Raw genomic sequence first — 24432 nt, 5'->3', positions numbered from 1 at the left:
ACCTGTTCGCCAAGTTCAAATTCGAGCTGTTTTGGGCGGTGTTCGAGCCGTTCGTCGAACTCGAACACTTTGCTTAAAATTCGGCTGTTCGAGGTTCCGTTCGAGAACGGTTCGTTCACCAAAAGCGTAACTTTAGTTTCACATTAATAATGGTTTTAAATCTTAATAGACAGTTTCATGGCATAGTAGCGGTGTCTGGTAGCCAGCGGTGTAGTGCACCTGTCAAGGAGCTACACCGTGTGTGTTTCTAATAATTTTTTTTCCGCATCTCGTCCAGAAAATCCTTTTGGGCCTTGTAGCACTGTCTGCTACTCAGCAGAGGAGCCCACCCGTGAACCTAGCTATGCCGCCTGTTTATGAAAGAACCAGTTTTTGACTGCATTTAGCCCAGTTAATACTTTGGGCCTAGTAACTGTGTCTGCTACTCAGCAGAGATGCCCACCCGTGAACCAAGCTGTGCCACCTGTTTATGTAAGAACCATTTTTTAACTCCATTTAGCCCAGTCAATACTTTGGTCCTAGTACCTGTGTCTACTGCTCAGCAGAGGAGCCCACCCGTGAACCTAGCTATGCCTCCTGTTTATGTAAGCACTGTCTGCTACTCAGCAGAGTTGCCCACCTGTGAACCAAGCTATGCCGCCTGTTTATGTAAGAACTGCGTGCTACTCAGCAGTGGAGCCCAGCTGTTAAGCAAGCTACAGCACCTGTGGTTTGAACACTTAATTTTAGCACATTCTTTCTGGAATGCCGGTTAGGCCTAATTTCGGAATTCCGGTTGACCTGCACTTACTGGGAAAGCCTCGTTCGCGGGGAAGAATTGGAATCCCAGATCACCATCACTAACAGGGTTCAGCGGGTTATCCGCACCTGTAAGCGACACACGCTGGTCCTTTCAGTGTAGTGCGCATACAGCCCCGGACATGTAAGGGCATGACAGACATGTTATTGCTCGATCTCGCGTGCCAGAGCCTCGCGTGTCCCTCTAGTAAGCTGGACGCGGACCGCGGGGTCCTGCCGGAGTCTCGTTCATTAACGGAATTAAGCTGACAAATTGCTAGCACAACTAAAAACGACCATGCACCACCACCCACAGAATCGACAAAGCTGGCAATCTGTCCATCTTTTACGTAGCTGGCATGGTTGAGGTTGCCCATGTGGAGTCCAGTTAAGCCGCAGGCTCCACTCCTGGTGTTGCCCTTCTGGACATTCCTTTAAGGTTCAGCTTTGCAACCATACTGCCCCCGGAAACCAAACACTTTGCCTTCATGGACGCTGTTCGGAGGGTCGTGGGAATAACGCCGCCCGATCGGCAGTTGGCATAATTTATGGTGGGAAGTCCAACGGTATATGATTGTCTTCGATTTTAGATTTTTTTTATTTTAGATTTTTAGTCCAGCCTTTCTTGACTTTATAAGGGCATGACATGCCTATATTTGTGTCTCACCCTCCTCCTTTTACTCCTCCACCTCTTTTCTACACGTAGTTGCCCTTTTCCATATGTTATTTTTGTCTTCTGAGCATTGTGTTTGCTTTGGGACACCTTTTAAGGTGTTTTGTAATTGTTTTCTATTTGTTTGTATGTGTTTGCGTTTGCCTGTCATTGTTTTCAATGGGGCTCGACGGTGTTCAACGAACATTTGACGAACTTGCCTCCTGTTCGACGAACCGAACTCTAGCGGGCGTGGCTCAACACTACTCCTGATATATAGACGTACATTTTTAATGTTTAAACTATGCTATATATACCTGGTATCTGGTGATACTGTACCCTTTCTGCCAGGAAGTCCTCCTCCACCCACCACTCTAAGTGTATCATTGACACCTGGAACATTGGCCCACATGTGTGATTATTTCTTTTTATATTGTGGTCTAATCCAAACTGACCAAGTGAGAGTCTGTTTCTGACTGTGGAAATAAATACTGAGATTGACAATGACCCCTACACTGTGTACTGCTGAATGCTTCAGATCCATTACCGTTTTACGGCTTTTTATATTGTGTTGTAATCCATACTGAGCCTGAGAGCCTCCTAAACTATATACGGAGATTTAGAATGTTTAAACTATACTATATATACCTAGTATATGATGATACTGTACCCTTTTTCTACTTTTTATATTCTTGTCTAATCCATACTGAGCCTGTGAGCGTCTCTGTGTGACTCATGAAATATATAGGGAGATTGACAATTATCCTTTGACTGTATAGAGCTGTACGCTTCTGATACAGTACCATATATCTGATGTTATTTTGGGTACATTTTCTCCAAAATTTGGAAGTATGGTGGAAGAAGCCGCGGACGTGGGCGTGCGGGGGCCAGCTGGTACTGATGGTGGTGGTGCATCTGATGGTAATGGCAAAAACACAATAGCCACTAAGGCAGGAGGTGTTGAGCCTGCGTCATGGTCTGGCTCCGGAACGCCTGGAAGGCTACCTTTTCTGGGAGTAGGTTAACCGCTTTTAAAGCCGGAGCATCAGGAACTGGTTTTGGCTTACATTGCCGAAACAGACTCCAGCAAATATGCCCTCCTCTTCTGAAGTTTAAAAAAATGCAAGCACTGAGTCGTCAAGTGCTGGCTCCTGGTCAGGAAGAACCCCTTTCCTTGTGTCCTTCACCCCCACCAAAAGTGAATGATGCAGCAGGCCACACTTCACATTAGTCCATGTAGCTCTTTCCCACATACCATGCCTGGGTTATCGAGTCAAATCGTGAATTCCCCAGTCCAAGATGAATCTGTCATCGAGTGTGGGTGGCCAGCCAGGGTAGTGGGGTTAATCGGTACCGGGCCGGTGTCTCAGAGGGATGTCACGGTGGTGGTGACCCGGTCCGTGGGCATGGGCGTCCATGCAAAGGGGTGAATAACGTTTAAAGGTGAATGATTCGTGACGCCACCTGTGGTTTCTGATCAGATTGACCAACGCTGCAGCGTTGCTTCTCTGGGACAGATGTTGTGGTGCAGCTAAGATGTAGAAGCCCTGCACAGGTAGGGCCGTAGTCGCAGGGCAGATGAAAGAGTTGGTAGATGGTGTGCAGTGCAGGATGTAGTAGAGCCGTGCGCCAGGCGCAGGAGAAAGATGACAGACACAGTCATGCAGTTCCTTTACCTGTACTTGGTAAGTGCCGTACAGGACCCAGAGTACAGATGGAGAAAGAGTTGGTCAGCCTGGAAGCAAATTAGGAATTCTCTCTCTGCAGATAGGTAGTGTGGCCTCCGTTCTAGCACTTATCTGAGGTACTCGCAGTACTGAGTTCAATGAAGTTCCCCCTGTTGACTCTCTTTTGAAACTTTCTCGCATGGCAGGCAGCCGTAGCCTTTTCCTTCTGGCTCACACAAGTCGCTGCTGGGGCCTCCGAGCCTTAGTTGGGAACAGAGCATTTACAGCTGCTAATTCCTCCGGTTTCTGCTGCAGGACCATCAGTGTCCCTACAAACTCGGAGACCGGAATCCGGACCATGCGCTCCAACTAGGAGTGAGCCTTAACTCTGCTCATCCTCCAGCTCCCCTTCTCACATCCACGCACTTTCCCTTCCCTTCACAGACTGCCCTAACTTCCCTCCTCCCGATCACAGAGAGCAGCTCCTCAGCAGTCAGGTTCAGAGCTCTCCCTGCTGGCCTGGAGTGGGAACTGTGTTGTGTGTTGGTTCAACTGCTACAGGGATCCTTCGTTGCTCCAAAGCATGACATCACACTCCCTAGGAGGAAGGTAATGCCACTGTGGTGACCGTACTCCTGGGGGCGCCACAAGTGCACTGATGCCCAGCGACTGCTAGATGATTCTGCTGGTACATTCACCCAGACCACTACATTCCCCTCGCACTCTACACAGCCAGAATCTGACCCTGATGAAACTCAGGTTCCCCTTCCCGCATACTATACCACCTTACACGGTGACAAAGAGGAAGATGCAGATGAAAGTGCAGGTAGCTTGAGCAGGTGGGGGGGCATACTCATGGGCGACGCCGTACTATGAGGGGCCCTGTGCCAGTGCCGTCGCCAACGAGTGAGCCCCCCTGCTTGCTCAGGATCACAGCACTTGCAAAGTTGAAATACTTACCTCTCCCTGCACCACCTCCGTGACATCTTCCGTGTTTCCTGACAGTGACATTCTGGTCAGAGAGCGCGATGACATCACGTCTGTACGCCCTCTGCCTAAACAGTCCAAGTGCAGGGAGATGGAAGATGGGGACGACGAGGAGTCCAGACTAGTGCAGGGATTCCCTAACGAGGAGACTTATTTAATTGTTTTCAATTTTGGGACAGCAATTTTTGGGGAGCACTATACTCTGGAGAATGATATATGGGGCCCACCACACACTGGAGCATTGCAAAGGTGGATATCAGACATTGGAGCAGCATTTACAGGGCCCATTATACACTGGAGCATTAGAAATGGGGCCCATTATACCGTATTTTTCGCTTTATAAGACGCTCCGGATTATAAGACGCACCCCAAAATTTGAGGAGAAAAATAGGAAAAAAACTTTATTTTTAATAAAATGGTGGTGCATCTTATAATCCATGCGTCTTATTGCTTTCCAGGGGTGGTGATGGAGGAGGCCGGAGTGGAACATTGCTGCTGGGATGAGGGGGTGTTTTGATGTGCAGCGTGCCGCTGCCGGTGTCTGTTACTGCCGCCGCCCTCTGTCCCCTGATGCTTGCCACCACCGCCACGCTCTGTCCCCCGGTGCCTGCTTGCCACCACCGCCTGAAATCTCGGGAGATGAGATTTCAGCGCTGAAATCTCATCTCCCGAGATTTCAGTGCCGAGATGTCCGTCTGCGCATGCGCGGCGGCCATTTTCCAGGAAGAAAGCAGGCATGGAGCGACAGAGACCCCCCCACGCTGAACGGGACAGAGCGCGGCGGCGGCGGTGGGGCGGAAGAAACCACCGGGGGACAGGAGCGCGGCGGTGGCGGACAGCGCAGCGGCAGCATCAGGGCACAGAGTGCCGCGGCAAGTACCCTCAGTGGCAGCGCAAATGTATATCCTCTTTGTAAGACGCACCCCCTTTTTCCCCTCAATTTTGGGGGAAAAAAAGTGTGTCTTACAAAGCGGAAAATACGGTATATGGAGCATTATTTGAGCCCATAAGACAGTGGAGCTACATCCATGGGGACCAACATATACTGTAGCATTATGTGGAGCTCATCATATACTGTATGGAATATTATATGGGACCAATTATTCTGTATGGAGAAATATATGGGCCTCATTACTCTGTATAGCGCACTATGCGGTGGCCATAATACTGTATGGAGTAATATACTGTCCGTTTTTGGAGCTATTGGAGAATTTAAAATGGATATCAGTCATGTGATGTAAGAAGTATTTTTCATTGTACTATACCGCTATTTCTCTGCCGTATCAGAGGATCATGAATTGTGGCATGTGTTAAAGGAGCCCATTGACACTCTTTGGCCCTGGGCCCACGAAAACCTGGAGCCAGCCCTACCCCCCCCCCCACACAACTTTAGCCAAATAACCCCCAGTTTTCAATGCCTAAAGTATAAAGTAAATTAAGGTTGACAAGCTTAAGTAATAAGAATTGATGTTTTTGGCATTAAAATGGGCACTGTAGGTGTGTTTCCTGTCCTCCACTCACCGCCAACTTTTCTTCCCCATTGACTTGCATTGGGTTTCGTGTTTCAGTCGGCCTTCGACTTTTCACAATAATCGGCCGATTTCGTTCGACCCGACTTTTGCGAAAGTCGGGTTTCATGAAACTCGGCTTGACCCGGAAAAAGGCAAAGTCGCTCATCTCTAGTTTTCACCCATTCATGGGACCTCTTTTTATGTAGTTTTTATTATATCCAGTATGGCACTTCATATAGTATTAGCTCCGACACCTTCATAAACGGCCAATAATTAGTAAAATCAAACTTACTGTAGTAAAATTGTAACATCTCTGTATAACTGTTTGTTTGTTTGTTTTTTTTAATATAAATTTGGGGCTTAGATAAAACAAAAAATATATTTGTGTTAATTTAGCAATAATTTATCAATATTAATAATGTTAATTTAGCAATATTAATAATTAACTAATATTTTTTTTATAAAGCTATAGTTCACTCCGAAACCAGGCCTCGAACTCCACCGCCCGAATATATGGGGAAGGAGCACCATTCCTATTATATATACACACACACACATTCAACTCATGGTGTATGTTACTGTGTTACTCTGTACCGTAATTCTATACTAAAAACAGGTTTTCTCCCATTGCCTGTGTTTTCCCTGTCCCATAATCAGAGTATTTCCCAGAAACATTAGGAATTCATTAGGAGAAAGCGTAGAGATCTGTCCTGTAGTTTACACATTGCAGATCATAAAACTAAGTATGATAAAGAAATCTGCTGGGTCTTTGTGAGATTCCACACCGGCTGGAGAATAGACTAATAATGAAAACTCATTTTAGTGACATGAATATTGTGCTTGATGATATACGAGTTTAGAACTAAAAGAAAAGCGATTGACATTTCACATGAACCACATAGCAGAATATCTGGTCTTATAGGAAGCCTAAATAATGATAATGCATTATAATATTTCATGCGTAAATCAAGTACATTTATTAGCTGCTTATATTACATGAGTTTGGGCTAGAAAAAGGATTTAGTTTATTTTAATAACATCTTAAATTATGTCATGTGCAAATGTTATTCATTGATTGGGAAGCCATGAATATGTTTTATAGTAAAAACAAATGCCAAATTTGTACAAAATGTTTTAGGACTCATGCACACAGCACAAGGCAGTAATTTTCTCATACAAAAAAATCAGTTCAAGCTTTAGGTCAGAGCGTGGACAGTGGTCACAGTGTGGACAGAGTGTGGTCAGTGGACAGAGTGTGGACAGAGCGTGGTCACTTGTCAAGAGTGTGGATAGCACTAGTTGTGAAAAATTGATGTGTGAATGCGCACTTACCTGGCCAGATTTTAACTACAACACCTGTGATGTAGTGACCCCTGTGACAACTAGGGGGTACTGTATGGGCTTCCCAAGACATGCATGCAGGCGTTTCCTTTATTGTGATGGGGAAATGGTGAGCGGCAGGATTGTAAATCGCCGATATGTATCACAAGGGTGGGTGCCTTGTGATAGAAGCTGAAAAGTGAATTGGTCAGCAGAGGTACTGCTGAGGGTTTGTTACTGTGCATCAGGGAAGCTTCCAGGTGACTTGGTGAGATGGGTGGGACCAGTCACCTACAAACCCACCCATGTGTCTGAAGGCCCACTGTAAAGCCTGTATGTGTGTGGCTGTGTGTGGAATAGGACCTGTAGTGAGGTCATGACCATGTGATCCATACCTGACCTGTGGGTGTGGTTATGTACCATATAATGTGCCTGAAGTCTGGTCACATGGAGAGAGAGTGTGTACCTGAATGGTTCAGGGTGCAAGGTCCTGGAGGGTCAGTGTTGGGAGGTTCTGACTGAAAAATCGTATCCCTGGAGCACATGCTGCGACCTTGGACCTGGTGAGGCGTGAGTGTTGGACGGTCTCAGGAGGGGACGGACGTCCTAAATAGCATCCGCTGAGGCCCTGGACTTGGTGGCCGGTGTGTTGGGAGACCCTGGGAGGAGGGTTGGATCCCTGAATAGCACCCGGTGAGGTCTGTGTTGGACGGTTCCAAAGTGGGGACGGACGTCCTGAATAGCACACAGACAGGCCACGTGTGTTTGCAGCGTCAGTGACAGCACTGCATTAGTGGAGCTACTGTCCGTCTGTGGATCTGGACTGTCAGTTGGCCTGGTGAGCAAGGCGTGGTCCAGGATGGTGATCCCAGTTCGGCAGCTTCCCTGAGAGAGAGGACTACCAAATAGTCAGCATCTGGAGCAGGAGCTGCTGCGAGGCAACCCCGGACATGGGGATATAACTGTTGATGCCCATGATGTTCTATGGACACTTGTGAACTGTTCAGCGTGCGGTCACCCACGGTAACTGGACAAAGAGGTCCAGCGTGTATAGTGACAGCGTGATAAAGCCGTATACCAAGGATTGCGACGGACTATGTGGAAGCATTTGATGTGTAACACGTTCCTCAGCGGTTTATGAAGGCATAATAAACTGCACTAGACTGTTTAAGTGGAAAGTGTTCCTGTATGCATCAATATCGCAGCCAAGTGAGTGTTCCCCAATGCACTCAGTGAGCGCTACCTTACACACCATATACAGTTTCACACAAAATTTGATAAAATTGTGGGAAACCTACAGCACATCAATCTTGTAAAATGGTATACTCCGCTTGATCCTGTGCTCTGTTTCTGAATTTCCACCTAATTCCCCCACCCCATGCAAATAATACAGAATCAGTCTTCACTTTTGTGCCCGGCATCCTCTAACGCAGTGTTTCTCAACTCCAGTCCTCAAGATCCACCAACAGGTCAGGTTTTCAGAATTTCCTTAGTATTGCACAGGTGATTTCAGCACCTGCTCAAGCATTAATTCCATCAGCTACGCAATACTAAGGAAATCCTGAAAACATGACCTGTTGGTGAGTCTGGAGGACTAGAGTTGGGGAACACTGCTCTAATGCTTATGTGACAGAATCCGCTTACGCTGAGTCGATTTCTTTAAAGTGGACCCTCTGGGTCGTGGCACCCACCCACCTAGGGCGAGCTGACCTTGTGAGGAACCACCCCCTATACAGGGTGTGTCAGCGGCAAGACCAAGGGGGTGAGCCACCACGATTGCTGGAACCAGACGGCCGACCCAGGTAGACACTAGGTACGAGTGTCTGACGACAAAGGACGTGCAGGAAACAAGACAAGACAATACGTGAATTCAAGATATCTTCATTAAGGCAAATTCAGGATAACATTAAGTGCAAAACGTGATAACAGGCAAACACAGCAAGGTGCGTGCGTGGCACGCCAAGGTCCATGGCATGGTACGTGCCAGAAGGTAAGCCCGTTACCGGCAAGGACACGATGGCATCGGACTCCGGACAGCTGGCAAGGATCAGGGCATCAGGCTGCGGACACCAGCTCTGGACATCAGGCCGTAGTCTTCATGCTTACGATCTCTGGCAGTGATGGCAGGTTCCGGGAATCCAGCAGGCAAACCAGGGTACAAGCAAAGAGGCACAACAGATCTCCAGACAAGGTGCGTGTTAGGGAACACGCCAAGGTCCAAGGCAAGATTCCAGGCAGGGTGCGTGCTAGGGGCACACCAGGGTCCTGGGCAAGGTGCAAGGCACCGTGTAGGGGACACGCTAGGTTCAACATGCAAAGTACAAGACATGGTGCGTGTGTAGGGGACACGCCAGGGTTCAAGGTCCAAGATACAAGAGACAAGGTGCGTGTGTAGGGACACGCCAGGGTCCACGGCAAGGTCCTGTGCGTGCTGAGGGACACGCCAGGGACAGGGTTCAAGGCAGAGTCCTGCGCGTGCAGAGGGGCACGCCAGGGTCAGGTTCAAGGCAAGGTCCTGCGCGTGCCGAGGGACACGCCAGGGTCAAGGCAAGGTCCTGCGCGTGCCGAGGGACACGCCAGGGTCAAGGCAAGGTCCTGCGCGTGCCGAGGGACACGCCAGGGTCAGGGTCAAGTCAGGGTGCGTGCTAAGAGACACACCAGGGTTCAGGCTAAGGCAAGGTCCTGCGCGTGCTAGGAGGCACGACAGGCTACAAGCTAGGACCTGTGCGTGCAAGAGGGCACAACAGGGTATAGGCTAGGGCCTGTGCATGCAAGAGGGCACGACAGGGTACATGGCAAGACTTGCATGTACTTTTACAGAAGTATGGGGAGGTATGCCAAGGAGCAGGCTAGGGCCTGCGCGTGCTATTAGAGGAGCACGCAAAGCACAGTGCAGAGACAGCGTGGGTGCAAGGAAGCACAGAGAGCACGGCTGGGGCACTGGCTAGCTGGTCGGGCTGCGGCACACGCAGACGGGCAAGACTCCAGCGAACCCGGCTGAGGCATAACAGGCGACACAGCTGTCACTGGCCGACAAGCACGGCTGAGGCACAAGCAGGCGGGCACGGCTGAGGCACAGACAGGAGGCTAGGCGCATGCAAAGGGCACACGAAGAAACAAGGCAAAGCAAGGCGAGAAACAAGGTAAGACAAGGTACAGGGCAAGGAGCAGAACGTAGGCAGAAACACAGAGTCAGGTCAGAGCGAGAACAGGGCTAGCAGCAGAGCGTAGGCCGAAGCCCAGTGCCGGGTCAAGGGGGAACCTTGAGACTAGCTCCTTAATGTGCAAGAGAGCACAAAAGATCAGAGAGCAGGAATGGTGCATGTGCCAGGAGGCACAACAGAGCACCATAGGTAAGAGAGGAGGAATGGTGCATGTGCCAGGAGGCACCACAGAGCACCATAGGTAAGAGAGGAGGAATGGTACGTGTGCCAGGAGGCACCACAGAGCACCATAGGTAAGAAAGGAGGAATGGTGCGTGTGCCAGGAGGCACCACAGAGCACCATAGGTCAGAGCAAGGAAGAGCAAGCAAAGACAGAGAACATAGAAAGGACCACAAGGCAAAGCATAGCAAAGGCAAGACATGGCAAAGCAGGCAAGGCAGAGAACACAGGAAGGACTACAAGGCAAAGCATAACAAGGACAAAACATGGCACAAAGGACAAACACAAGACAAGGCACGGGACAAGAGTCAGAGTACAAGCACAGAGCGTGTGCAGAGACGCACTACAGGGCAGAGTGCAGGGGCACAGAATACAGGGAGCGACCCAGCAGACCAAGCAGCCATGCAGGGAAGCAACATGATAGTCAGGCCCCGACCATAGGAAGTTCTGATATAGCACCATAGCACCTGCACTTCCGGGTCAGGACCAGAGAAGGACTTCCGGTTCAGATCCTCCGGGATCATAGAGAGCATTGCTAGATCAGACTGGGCTGGACCATAGAGAAGGTCACATGATCAGGGGCTTCAGAAACACTGAGAGGTTAGCTGGGTCAGACAGTGCTGGAACATAGGAAAGGTCACATGATGAGGGGCTCCAGGAATACAGAGAGGACTGCTGCATCAGACAGTGCTGGAACATAGGAAAGGTCACATGATCAGGGGCTCCAGGAACACAGAGATGATAGCTGGAGGCAGAGCAGAGACGGATGGTTACCTAACAACGGCGTGCGGGCCATGAGATGAGGCGCACGTGCACACTGCTCCAGGCATCTTGCAGCACAACAGTCATGAGGTGAGTGTGCACACTGCTCTAGGGATCTTGCAGCATGACATAACGGGCATGATAGTTGGTGCGCGTGCACACAGCTCCAGGAGTCATGCGGCATACCAGACATGGCGGACATGACTGTTCAGTGCGCGTGCACACTGCTCCAGGGATCTTGCAGCATAGCAGACATGAGGTGCGCGTGCACACCGCTTCAGGGGACATGCGGCAAATCAGACATGGCGGGCATGACAGCTTACTAAGCTATGTGATGTAATGAGGCTGTGGAGGACTACATGTCATGATCTTGAGTGAAGCCCCGTAAGCACAATGAGTGGCAAGGATGCTGAGCGCAGTAGGGAAGAGACTGGACGCCGAACCATGGTAGAGCGAATCGAATTCATCTCCCTTCTGGAGGAGAAGTCGTGGTGCAATCCATGTTATGACGTTGTTGTTGAACGAAGCCAAGTAAAAGCAAGGAGTGCCCAAGAAGCTGGGCTTAGAAGTGACGATCGGCTGCCATGGGCGGAACAGACTCGGTGCCAAACAAGAGCAGCACAAAGCGAGTTGCTCACCTCTAACATGAGACGTTTTCTCCCTTCTGGAGGACAGCTAATTTGAAAAAATTGGATAATGTAATTGTCATACTAGTCGACAACTGGTATGTTACAGTATTGGCTAGAGAGGCCCATGGACTGTCCGAAAGAGCCATGGACCATATGTCATATAATCAGTAATGTGGACAACATTCAACACTAATGTATACAATGTCTCCATAATAGTACTGCTCAGTATCAAAGCTTCACAGTAAAGGCCCTTTTACATTTAGCGATGCACCAGCGATCCAACCAGCGATCCGACCCGGTCAGGATCGCTGGTGCATCGCTAAATGATCGCTAGTGAGCTTTCATACAGAAAGATCTCACAGCGATGCAGCAGCGACGCAGCGCACGATACTTACCATTCACACACAGCGATCCTGCGTCCTCCCGCCCGCCTCCACGCGTCGCTCGTCGTCACAGCAGGAAGCGCCCGACGAGAAATGGAGCCGGACATTCTCGCGCGATCAGCGATGGACAGCGGGGGAGCCGGTCGCTGGTAAGTATCACACATAGCGATATCGCTAGCAATATCGCTATAACGTCACAAAACCAGTGACGTTTTAGCGATATTGCTAGCGATATCGCTTAGTGTAAAACCCCCTTAACTCTGCGCCATTAGCATCTGAAATTATTTTATTATAGGCACCACCTATGAGCAAACGGGGGCAATGTCTGTTCACATGGCAATCCTTTCATATAGGTACGGTATGTTCTTTGTATTTCTGGTTGTCAAGACAAATGCATTGAAACATGCTGGGGGACATGAAGATGCACGCCTAAAAAGGGATGTTTACAGCATTATCTATACATGGCGTCATGGTCACATGACTTAACCCTACGTTTTACATAGAAAAGGAAATGCCGCCTAATCATCCGTGCCACGGAACGATAACCTGCCTGCTATTGCTTTGGCCTGGAATGTGACGGCTGACATGACTTACTGCAGATCTTCTTATACAAAGATGATATGATGTCATATATTAATATTAGTGCAGAAAATGTCGTCCCCCGATGTGATCTGCCGCAGACACAACCCACCTTTTGTCACCGTTCCCTCCCCATCATATAAAACCTCACATTGTAAAAAGTAAAGAAAAAAAAAAAGCTCCTCATTAGAGCCGGGCGGCTGTTTTGGTCGGTGAGGTCACTGCTACGTTATGTGCCGGCAGAAGAATACAATTATTGTAAGCTGGGCTTTAGTAACAAATAATTATAAACAAAGCAGCCTGTAAAAATGGAACGACGCTGCTCAAAAAGCACAAGTAACCTTATATGGTAGCTTAGGAAAACTGTAGGCTCACGCTAGGAACATCGTCCTCTCTGCAGATAATAACATAAAAAATAACCCAGTGGTTATAGTTCAGCGATTTTACGGATTTCAAGATGCAAGCTGGAAGAAAAAGTACTAAGTCAACTAAACGGTTGTGAAACGGTCCTCCTACAACTAAGCTGTCGTAGCGCAATCAGCTATGATCTGCTGAGTAACATAGTAACATAGTTTTGAAGGCTGAAGGAAGACCTTATGTCCATCTAGTTCAGCCTATTTTTAGTGCAGCTGTTCTGCATTGTTGATCCTGGGGAAGGCAAAAAACCCACAGAGTAGAAGCCAATTTTCTCCATAGGGAAAAATATTCCTTCCCCTAAGCTGGGTCAACCATCACCTATAATATTCTGTTATTCGTAACCTTCTATACTGTGAGGCTATGTGCCCACGTAGCGTTTTTCATGCAGAATATTCCTGAGCGGAAACGCACACCCTCTTCCCAGGAAAACGCATGCATTTTATGAAGCGCTTTTGTAAGCATTTTTGACGCTTTTGTTAAGCGCTTTTGCATGCGTTTTCCAATGCATTTTTGCAATACAATTGAATGTATGCGGAAACGCGTGCGTTTCCGCAAAATTAATGAACATGCTGAGTTTTTTTCCGCTTAGCGTTTCCGCAATGGAAAAAAATGCACCATTAGCACAACATGTGCGGATTCCATTATGATTACATTGGATACTTTTCTTAAGCGTTTCCGCAGCAGAAACGCATGTCTAAAAGCGCTGAGGAAACGCTTAAAAAACGCAACGTGGGCACACAGCCTGACTCACAAGAAAAGCATCCATTCCTTTCTTAAATTCATTCAGTGAGTTGGCCATCACCACATCCTCAGGAAGAGAATTCCAGAGCCTCACTGCTCTTACCGTGAAGAACCCTCTTCTATGCTGGTGCAGAAATTGTCTTTCCTCCAAACGAAGAGAATGCCCCCTTGTTCTTGTCACAGTCCTTGGTACAAACAGTTCATTGGAGAGATCTCTGTATTGCCCTCTGAGATACTTGTACATATATATTAGGTCTCCCCTAAGTCTTCTCTTTTCTAGAGTAAATAGACCTAATTTTGATAATCTTTCTGGGTATTGTAGTGAACCAACTCCATTTATCATTTTAGTAGCCCGCCTTTGAACCCTTTCAAGTTCAGTAATGTCTTTCTTGAGCATCGGGGTCCAAAATTGCACACAATACTCCAAGTGTGGTCTGACGAGTGATTTGTACAGAGGGAGAATTATGTTTTCATCTCGTGTCCCCAGACCTCTTCTAATGCATCCCATGACCCTATTTGCTTTGGTGGCAGCTGCCTGACACTGGGCACTCCAATTTAGCTTCTTATTGACTAAGATGCCTAAGTCTTTTTCCATGTCTGATTTCCCCAGCAGTTTCCCATTTAGTAAGTAATTGTAGCATCTGTTTCTCCTTCCCATGTGCATAACCTTACACTTATCTGAGTAACCTGCAACAAGCGTTGAAAGTGTCTGCAGAGCCCCTACAGGGGAAATGGAACAACACATGGTGTTGGGTCCTCCAAGGGGAAAAAAAAAAAGTTTTTGTAGATTTGATGCTGGACGTCAAACAATTCCCCAGTGTTGTCTTATCTTCCAGCATCGCTTATATAATATGGAATTACACATTCAGCAGATCCTTATAGGGGCTGTCCACTTTAAAAAAAAAAAAGCATGAACCCTTGGCTATAAAGCAGAAACCATAATTTACTCGCCCGTCCCTGGGCCCACACTGAGTCCTGGTGTCTGGTATCGGCTGCGGTGTGGACGTCGTGTCAGCAGAACAGCCAATCAATGGCTACCCGGGTAGGCATAACGCCGAGATCAGGGCCGATGAGCTCACTGATTGGCTGCCGTCCTGTCGAAGTGATGTCAGCACAGCAGCCAATTCTGGACACTGGGAGCAGTGGTGGAGACTCAGCGCCAGCCCCAGGGAGGGCGAGTAAAGAGCAGTTTTGTTAATGGCTTTTTTTCAATAACAAACTGCACCCAGGGACCAAGACATTCTGAAAGGGGATGTCATGTACACACTTTTCAGAACGTAACGGGGGTGTGACTGCAAGGGTTAATTTATCTCCGCTTACTCAATCCTGCATTCAACCTTTGGTATAAGCTGAAAAGTGAGGATAAATCACACCCGGACAGTCCACACAACACGCTGCCACCAATGCTCAAAGTCACGGGGTGATGACTCCCCAAAATATGCTACCGTTATTCTTCTGTTTCCTTAAAGCGGCTGTCCACTACTAGGACAACTCCTTCTTGATGTAAATGTTTGGGCCAGATAAAATAAAAAAAGTCTATACTCGCCTCTAGCGCCAGTGCCGTTCCAGTTGTTGTCAGCGGTCACGGAGCTTACGTGTGGTTGTTGTGACACGTGGGTCCGGCACTTAATCAGCGCTAGCGTCACTGTCCCTGACTTCATACGAATTGAACATGAAGAGGAAGTCCAGGCAGCGGCTGATCTCGGGCTTCCTCTTCATGTTCAAATTGTTCGAAGGTGGAAACAGTGATGCCAGCGCTGATTGTGCGCTGACACCACGTGCCACAACAACCGCAAGAGAGCCCCGGGACATCAAATGGCAACACCGTTGGAACGGCACCGACATGGGAGGCGAGTATAGGCTTCTTTATTTTATCTGGGCCAAACATTTAGATCTAGAAAAGGTTGTCCTAGTAGTGGACAACCCCTTTAATGGAATGAGAAATGAGTTATGGATCACAATCAGCACAAGCCGACCCCCATATGTGAACGTATTTTCATCGTATAACTATTCTTTTTATATGCCTGGTCCTGGGCTCATGTTTCTAAGTTGACCTAGATTATAATATTAACCCCTTTACGACCTAAAACTTATAGGTACGTCATAGGTCGCCTCCCTCCTTTTCATGTGGGATCCGGCGCTGAGCCCTCAATCTTTTCAGGCACATGATAGCTGATTTGATCAGCTGTTATGTGCCCTTAACAGCCGCAGGTGGAATCGCGATCCACCCGCGATTAACATATTAAATACTGCAGTCAATCCCTGACAGCAACATTTAACTCAAGCTTACCAGAAGCGGGTCATAAGTATCGCCTGTCACATGATCGTGGGGTGCCAATGGGTTGGCATGACAGCCAGGAGTCTGCGGAAGGCCCTCATGATAGTCAACGCAGATCTCTAATGGATGCTGACCATGGCCGGGGTTAATAGAAGATAATTATTGCTACATATAGCAAGGCTAAAGCTTTGCTAGGTGTGGCACACGCGATCAAATGATAACAGCTTCAAGTCTCCTAAGGAAACTATTAAAGCAAGTGAAGTGTAAAAAAAATTTAAAAAATGTAAAAAAAAAAATATAATAAAGTTGAAAATCGCCCTCTTTTTTGCCACAATCAAAAAAAAAAAATAATATAGACACATATTTAGTATCTCTGCGTTCAGAAAAAGCCGATATATCAAAATCTAAAAATAATTAATCCAATCTGTAAATGGCATAACAAGAAAAATTAAATAAAAAAGCAGGAATTCTGTTTTTGGGTTGCCACTAAAATTACAATAAAATACGATTGATCACGCTTTGTATCTACCCAAAATCGTATCAATAAAAACGTCAGCTTGGCACGCAAAAAAATAAGCCCTCACACAGCCCCAGATCCCAAAAAATGGAAGCACTATGGGTCTTGGAAATGGCGGGTTTTTTTGTTCGTTATTTTACAGACTTTGGATTTTTCTTTTCACCACTTAAATAAAAAAGAACCTAGATGTTTTTGGTATTTACGAAATCGTAATGATATGGAGAACCATAATGGCAGGTTAGTTTTACAGTTTAGTTAACATGGTAAAAAAAAGTCCAAAAAACAACTGCAGAATTTCACTTTTTTTGGCAATTTCACAGCACTTGGAATTTTTTTTAATCATTTTCCACTACTCTATTTGATATTGACACAATTCCTCTGGTCAAGTGATTGTTTTTCTGTCCTATGAAAACTGGTTCATGCTGAGTTGTCAGTGTTTTGATTGACAGCTCGACTGTCCAATCTGGGACTGGGAGGTGTAGGACTTTCTCCTGGTGTTCTCTATTCTGGAGATTGCCCAAGCTATTTAACAGAGCTGTCTTCCTCTGATCCCTGCCAAACGTAGTTTGTGCTTCCTGATGTGTATTTGTCTGATTCAGTTGTTCCGAGTTCTGATCTTATGCTGCCTAACCCTTGGATCGTGTTTTGACTATCCTTTGTCTTGCCCTTTTGCCTTTATCCGCTATCTCCTGGTATTTTGACCTAGGACCTTGACCTTACTTACTCCTTTGTATTTTCCCTTGGTTTTCTATGTGCTCTCTTGGTACGGACCATGGAACATCTGACTTCTCTGCCTCACGATCTGTCCGTGAGGAGTGACTAGCCTCACAGGTAAAATTAATTATGCTACTCAAAAGTACAACTTATCCCACAAAAACCAAGTCCTCTTATGGCCATATTGAGTGAAAAATAAAAAAGTTATGGCTTTGGGAAGAAGGGGGGCAAAAAATTAAAATGAAATGCAAAAACAGAAAATCCCAATTTTTTGAAAAAGTTAAAAGCAGGTTCGGACTGGCCCATAGGGTAACAGGGCAATCCACCATTGGGCCCCCAACCCCACTGTATTGGCAGTACTTGACTTGGTTCACTCTGTACAAAAATAAGCAGAATATCATCAGTCATTAACCAAACTACCCAATTTATTTTTATATATACAGGGTGGGCCATTGATATGGATACACCTGGGTGGGCCATTTATAAAGTTGGATCCAAAATGGTCGACTTCAAAATGGCCACCATGGTCACCACTGATCTTGAAGTTTTCCCCCTCCAATATACTAATGTGCCATAAACAGGAAGTTGATATCACCAACCAATCCCATTTTATTTAGGTGAATCCATATAAATGGCCCACCCTGTAGATACAGGTAAATTTGTGAACGAGGGTAGTGTAATATTTGTATGCAGGTGAAAAGTGGGCCCCCCAAAGTCAATGTTACTGGTGGGCCCTTGGCACTCCACTCTGACACTGGTTAAAATTGTTTGTTTGTGACTGGACTGTGGGCTAAATAAATGGCAACCACCTGCATGGTTCTGAGTTCCTGCAAAAACAATAAATAGCGTTCAACTCCACAGTTTGCTAAATCTTTCTGAAGGTCTTTTGCAGTCAAACAGGGGTTCTGATTTGCCACTTAAGCAATCCTACAGGCAGCTCTCAATGAAATTTTGCTTTGTCTTCCAGACATTATCTTGATCTCCACTGTTTCTGTTAACTGTCATTTCTTTATTACATTTTGAACTGAGGAAGAAAGGGTCAGCTTGAAAACAGTTTGCTATCTTCTTATAACCATCTCCTGCTTAGTGGGCCTCCACCTTTTTCCATTTGCAGAGTGCTAGGCAGCTGCTTAGAAGAACCCATGGCTGCTGTTTTTAGGCGCAAGGTTAGTGGAGGCTGGTTTTTTATAAAGCTGGGAAATTTGCATCACCTGGCCTTTCCAAACAGTGAAAAAGCTAAGAGACTAATTAAGGTCTAATTTTTAAAATGTAAAAGATGAATATATATACTTTGCTGCCTAAAATACAAAGGAAATGTGTCATCTTTAACTGTTCACAATAACAGTAATTTTGATCATGGGTGCCCAAACTTTTACATGCCACTGAACCTACTGCATATTGGGGATAGAATCTTGGAATACCCCTTTAACCATCATGCAATAGCATCAGGGAGGCATCGGATTGGCTCCAAATTTATTATGCAGCAGGACAATAACCCCATACAACCAATTTCATTAAGAGCCATCTCCAGCATAAAGAATAAAGAGTCCTGGCAGTGACGATATGGCCTCCACAGAGCCCTGATCTTAACATCATTGAGTCTGTGTGGAAATTCATTAAGAGATAGAAGGATTTGCACACGTGACATCCACAGAAGATCTGTGGTTAGTTCTCCATGATGTTTGGAATAAAATCCCTGCCTAACCGGAAAAAACAACTGCTGTTTTGAAGGCAAAGGGCGATCAATTTGATTTAGATTTCTCTTGTTCATTCATTTTGCTTATTGATAAACCTAAACTATTAACACTTTTTTGTAAAACATTTTGACTTTGCAGTAACTGAGACGTAATTATTTATATAGCTCCATTTTCCCAGACAGTATTGTGTATGACATACTCTGCAACTAAATGGCCAAGAAAATAATTTAAAAAATGTCGACAAGTTTATATCAGCAGACACAAAGACATCATTAAGACAATTGGCTGGATGAATTTTAGCCTCAAGTCGAATCCCTCACTTTATAAACTCCAGAAACCCGGCCATGGATAGTCCTTGGTGAACTTGGCAGACATGAGTTCATTGCGAAGACACGCTTCCACATCATCACACAGAAGTGGATTGTTTTGATCTCCGCCTTAACAAACCACTTTAAGGACACGCTGGTCTGTGGTCGACTTAATTCATACATAAAATATTCTTCTATAAATGCTCCGTTGTTACATTGCCGTCTGAGCCTGGGAGTCAATGACAGTAGTCCTGAGGTGAACTGTTACAATGACATCATAGTAAAGATTATGTTATTCTAGACGAGCTTACAAAAAAAAGAAGAAAAAAAAGTGGTTATCAGATCATTCCGGATTTAGACATCTACTGTATATGATCACACACATTACAATGGAGTGTGTCATACGCTGGCTTGTAACCTACATCTCTCTGCATCATCTCCACCTACTAATGAGCAGTTTCAAAGATTTCCAAATTGTAACTTCATATAAGATGGGTATTTCAGAAGATTAAGTTACAAAATGAAGGCTCACTGACCCACAAAAATGGTCAGGAATGATTAGGGTAAATCTGGATAATAATTCACCCCAGATGAGTTTGCCGTAATGTCTGGTGGTATCTTTGCAGTCCTGTAGCATGTAGACGCTAAACAGATTTGTCTAGGTTGTCCTACGGGTGGACAATTATCTAGACCATCCGTAATCTTAACGTTACCCAAGTGATCTTACAAAATGCCCAGAAACTTCATTGTTTTTTGGGTTCTTGGGAACCAAGTCCACTGCATGTTATAGTGGTTGTCAAAGATGAGACAACTGACTTCACACTCCCATTAAGGGTTATTCCCCACAAAAAAATATATAGGACAGTGATTATTTGCGGATCGCTGGGGGTCGGACTGCTGAGACCCTCAGGAAACCCCAGGGCTGCAAGCCTGGCCCAAATGGAATGGAAGTGCACACGTGCACATGCTCAGCCGCCACTCCATTCAATTCTCCAGGCATTCCGGAAAAGGTTGAGCATAATGCTTGGCATTCCTATAGACAAGAGTCCGATCACATGTACCTCCAATCCATTGAAGGTGGGGCTGCACAGTCCCATCGTCAGGATTCCAGAGCCCTTATTTTGGGTTCACCAGAGGTCCTAGCAGTGGGACCCTCAGTGATCAGCAAGTTATGCCTGATCTTCTGGATATAGTATAGCTTGATTTGTTGGGAATTACCCTCTAATAAGATAAACCCCAATATTAAGGATACCAGATAATGCTGAACATGCATAATATCTTAGGATTGCAATATTCTTTCCATGGAAAATTCATCCAAATATATAAGGGGAACTTAAAGGGGTATTCCAATAGACAATAATTATCCCCTATCCACTCAATAGGTCATATCTGCTTAGCAGATTTGATTTCCACCACTGGGACCCTCACTGATTGCCAGACTTGGAAACGTATGCCGCACGCTCTCCTCTAGGCGCAATACCACAGCTAGGAGGATTGAATTGGGCGGCTGGTGATACATGGGCTCTGCTGTTCCATCCATTATCTACGGGAGTCATGTTGATGGCCAAGAGCAGAGCTACACTATATTCAATTGTGTCATAGACTATGAATGGAGCAGCATGGTACATGTGCAACCAGCTCCTCCAGTCAACTCCTGGATAGATGATGGTTATTGTAGACTAGAGGAGTACCCCTTTAACTATTTCATTTGTTCATTGACAAAATCTTAGTTAAATCTTGGTTAGTACTGTTCAACAAAAATGATTGGTCATGATAAGAGTCCTGGGCATCAGTCCACCACAGGGACCTGTTGTAAATAAATACATACTGCATGGTATATGTTACTTTGTAGTGGCCCCCGGTATAGGAAAGCACAATCTGCAGCATTTTCCCGGTACAGTTAAACAGTATGCCAAGGCATGCCGTGCGGAAAGAGACCGAAATACACTTTTACCCTCTGTCTGGCTCATGATTTCACATGGGAAAGTTACACGTTCCGACACATACAGTAGGCCAAGTGCATTCACGTAGTATGCCCTAGCCTAACCATGGCAAATTTCTGGACCGATGCATATAGTATCCAGGATTCTGTTAAATAATCTTAGCGAGTCACTAATTTTTCATATACAGACAGGGCGCTATTGCCGTTTTCATGAGTAGTGTACAGGGCTATGGAATGCGTTGGTGCTCTATGAGATATAAGATTTATTAAAATTTAAAGAAAAAAAAACAACTAATTTTCACAATTATGTTTTGGCAGGTTTCTAAAAATGAGACCACAAAGTAACAGCATTGATCGTCCAGACAAGACAATGACCTGTAGAGAAGAAAACATCTACCAAGGAATCCACGAGGACACCGATACCATTAAAAGGAACAGGAGTAAGAAGGAGCGAGACTATATTTCTGAGACGGGTACAATCCTAAGAAGTCAGAAATCAGATCGGAAACAAAAGGCCTCTAGCAGAAAGGCAGATGACCTCTCTCGGGATGACCTGCTGTTCCTTCTTAGCGTGCTGGAGGGAGAGCTACAAGTAAGTCGTAGATCATCCTTCACGCAATAAACAGCCTATATATTTGGGTTATAAATATGGGTCTGTCTTGCCAGCATCTGCTGATCCTATAAATTACATGTAAAAGTACTGTCATTATTACATGCTAATGGTATGCATATCCTCTCCCCATCACAGACAGGGAGGACAATATTAGGTTCAGTTCAATGATTTTCCACCCTGTGGGAAGTGAAGCTCTTATTTTCTTATACAGTGTGACTGTCATTTCCAGTTCAACTTTTTTTCAGATTTGCCTAATTTATAGCCAAACGCTTTACACTGAGCAGCGAAACTGGAGCACTAACTCTTCATGTAAAGTGAGTCCATAAATACCAAGGACTTCTTTGATGCAGCAAATCTTGGAGATGCTCTTGATTGATGTTTCCCATGGTTGTTGGAGATATACATACAATTCACACAGAATGAGAGCCCGTCTACAGTCAAGTCTGTCCAATTCTCCACTGTAAAGTCATTTCCCAGTAGCAGTTTCAAAGTCTATAACTTTTGGGTTTAGGCTATGTTCACATTACGTTCAGGCGACATGTTAGCGGTACCATTGGGAAGAGATTTTAAGCGGTATTTGAGAAGAATTTTAGAACATTTGTTCAAAAAAACTCAGTGGTTGTGGCAAACTTAATTTCCTCGAGAAGGATGGAAATGGTCTCTCCATTGAAGGTCAATGTCCAATCCTTTAACAAACCTTGAAACATGACTATGGATATAAGCCACAACACCTTCTTTGTTTGTAGGATGCAAGTTAGATGGCTTCTAAAAAGTACATTTTTCTTCCTTTAGGCTCGAGATGAAGTCATATCTGTGCTGAAGGCAGAAAAAATTGACCTGGCTCTACTAGAAGCTCAATATGGGTTTGTAACTCCAAAACGGGTCTTGGAAGCCCTTCAGAGAGATGCAATCCAAGCCAACGCTACACAGTGGCAAGAAGATATCTACGAAAAGCCAATGTGTGAGGTGTGTATAGCTGGATCAGAGAGCATAAGGTTTAACATTACCAAAAATGCTGCGGAGACTAAAGAACTGCACAATATTTTACGCAAACATTTTTATAGGGGCGGTGCTATATTCAATACTTGCATATTAAATAGAGCTCTGACATTTCCATATAGACTTACAAGCCAGTAATTGTTGCAGCTACAAAATAGATTTTTAGGAGAGATATGCACGTGCCTATGGCGCAAGGATGCGGTAGTCGAACCAGGTTTATGTCTACATCTGTATATATTTATTTTAATTAATATTTTATGGTTATAATTTTGTGAAACTGGGTAAAGACCATGAATATGTTTATTCTAGAATATCCACTAATAATTTGGAGCTGGATATGGGGGGGGTATGAATGATGGGAATTTCTAAGGTATAGCAATAGCATGACTCTGAAAAAGTTAAGACAGTTTAAGGCAGCAGAATCATTTCATTTATTTTAGACGTGAATTGTGATTAAAAGTAAAACTTAATTAATATTACATGTACAATGAAATGTTCCTGGTTCTGAGCTGAAATATATCACTATCTGGTATGAAAGTAGAAGTGTGCTCTATGTAAACACAGGAAAGATCTGTGCCACTAGATTATGGTCTTTGGAAAGTATGTAGTGAGAGACTCAGATTAACCCTTTACAGTTAACAGAATCCTACCTTTGCAAATTAACCCTTGAGATGCAGCTTTGTCCTCTACCTGCAGATTAACCCTTTAGAAGCGGTTGTATAGTAATCCTACCTCTGGGCTGCAAAATACACACATAGAAATTTTAATACATTAGTAATAAAGAACAATATTCTGCTTAAAGTAGAGTTCAGGCTCTTGTTGGGAGGAGAGTTACATTTTCACCTTATCTTCACTTAATCTATCCAGCCCAGTAAGTCGCCAATACAGGCCAAATATTGCTGTACATGAGTTTAAGGATCCATTTGCCATTCAGATGTTGCATAGAATTATCAACCTTCACAGTTGGTATCTCTCAAAGATGAGAATCTCACCAGATTTCGTGCTTACTCTGGTAAAATGAAAACAAAACATGCCTCCCTGTAACATCATGGGAAATCTCATGACTTGCTAATGACATGTATTTGAAAAAAGTCTTAAGGCCCCGTCTCACATAGCGAGATCACTAGCGAGAACTAGCGATTTTGTAACGCAACAGCAATCAGCAATCTCGCTACATGTGACACATAGAGGCGACCGGCCCCCCGCTGGATATCGCTGATCGTGCTCGAATGTCCGGGGCCATTTTTTCATTGTTGGCGACGCAGAACTCAGGGATGCAGGCATGAGTCATCAGAGAAGCTGCTGTGTGACAAGGTCCCAACGACCGCCGAGGTCGTTATATAGATCGCCTTGGATTGCTGCGTCGTTGAAGAGATCTGCCTGTTTGGCAGCTTACTAGCGACCATGTAGCAACGCACCAGTGAGCTTTACCAGGTCGTATCGTTGTTGGGATCGCTGGTGCGTCGCTATGTGAAACGGGACCCTTACACTTCAACCTACTGACACTTCTTACGTTTTTCTTATAACCGATATGTCAATTTAGCCAATGCTGCAC

At 45.5% G+C, this 24432-nt stretch overlaps 2 protein-coding genes across 3 annotated transcripts in view; one reads left to right on the top strand and one right to left on the bottom strand.

Annotated features, from left to right (window-relative positions):
* The window catches only part of CMSS1 (cms1 ribosomal small subunit homolog), a 390654-nt gene that overhangs the window by 199625 nt on the left and 166597 nt on the right, over positions 1-24432 (bottom strand). The gene's annotated exons all lie outside the window — the stretch shown is intronic.
* Positions 1-24432, top strand: part of FILIP1L (filamin A interacting protein 1 like) — a 319236-nt gene that overhangs the window by 144780 nt on the left and 150024 nt on the right. For both annotated transcript variants that reach the window (XM_073584363.1, XM_073584362.1), the window contains exons 2-3: positions 21584-21857; positions 22671-22844. In XM_073584363.1, coding sequence (XP_073440464.1) covers positions 21594-21857; positions 22671-22844 — 438 coding nt within the window. In that variant the 5' untranslated portion in view covers positions 21584-21593. The remainder of the gene's footprint in view (positions 1-21583; positions 21858-22670; positions 22845-24432) is intronic.

Source organism: Dendrobates tinctorius, unplaced genomic scaffold (assembly GCF_039654945.1).
Source record: "Dendrobates tinctorius isolate UK_male_01 unplaced genomic scaffold, ASM3965494v1 ptg000084l, whole genome shotgun sequence".
Classification (NCBI taxonomy): domain Eukaryota; kingdom Metazoa; phylum Chordata; class Amphibia; order Anura; family Dendrobatidae; genus Dendrobates; species Dendrobates tinctorius.
Note: the sequence above shows the minus strand (reverse complement) of the source record. Positions and strands in the feature narration are given on the sequence as shown.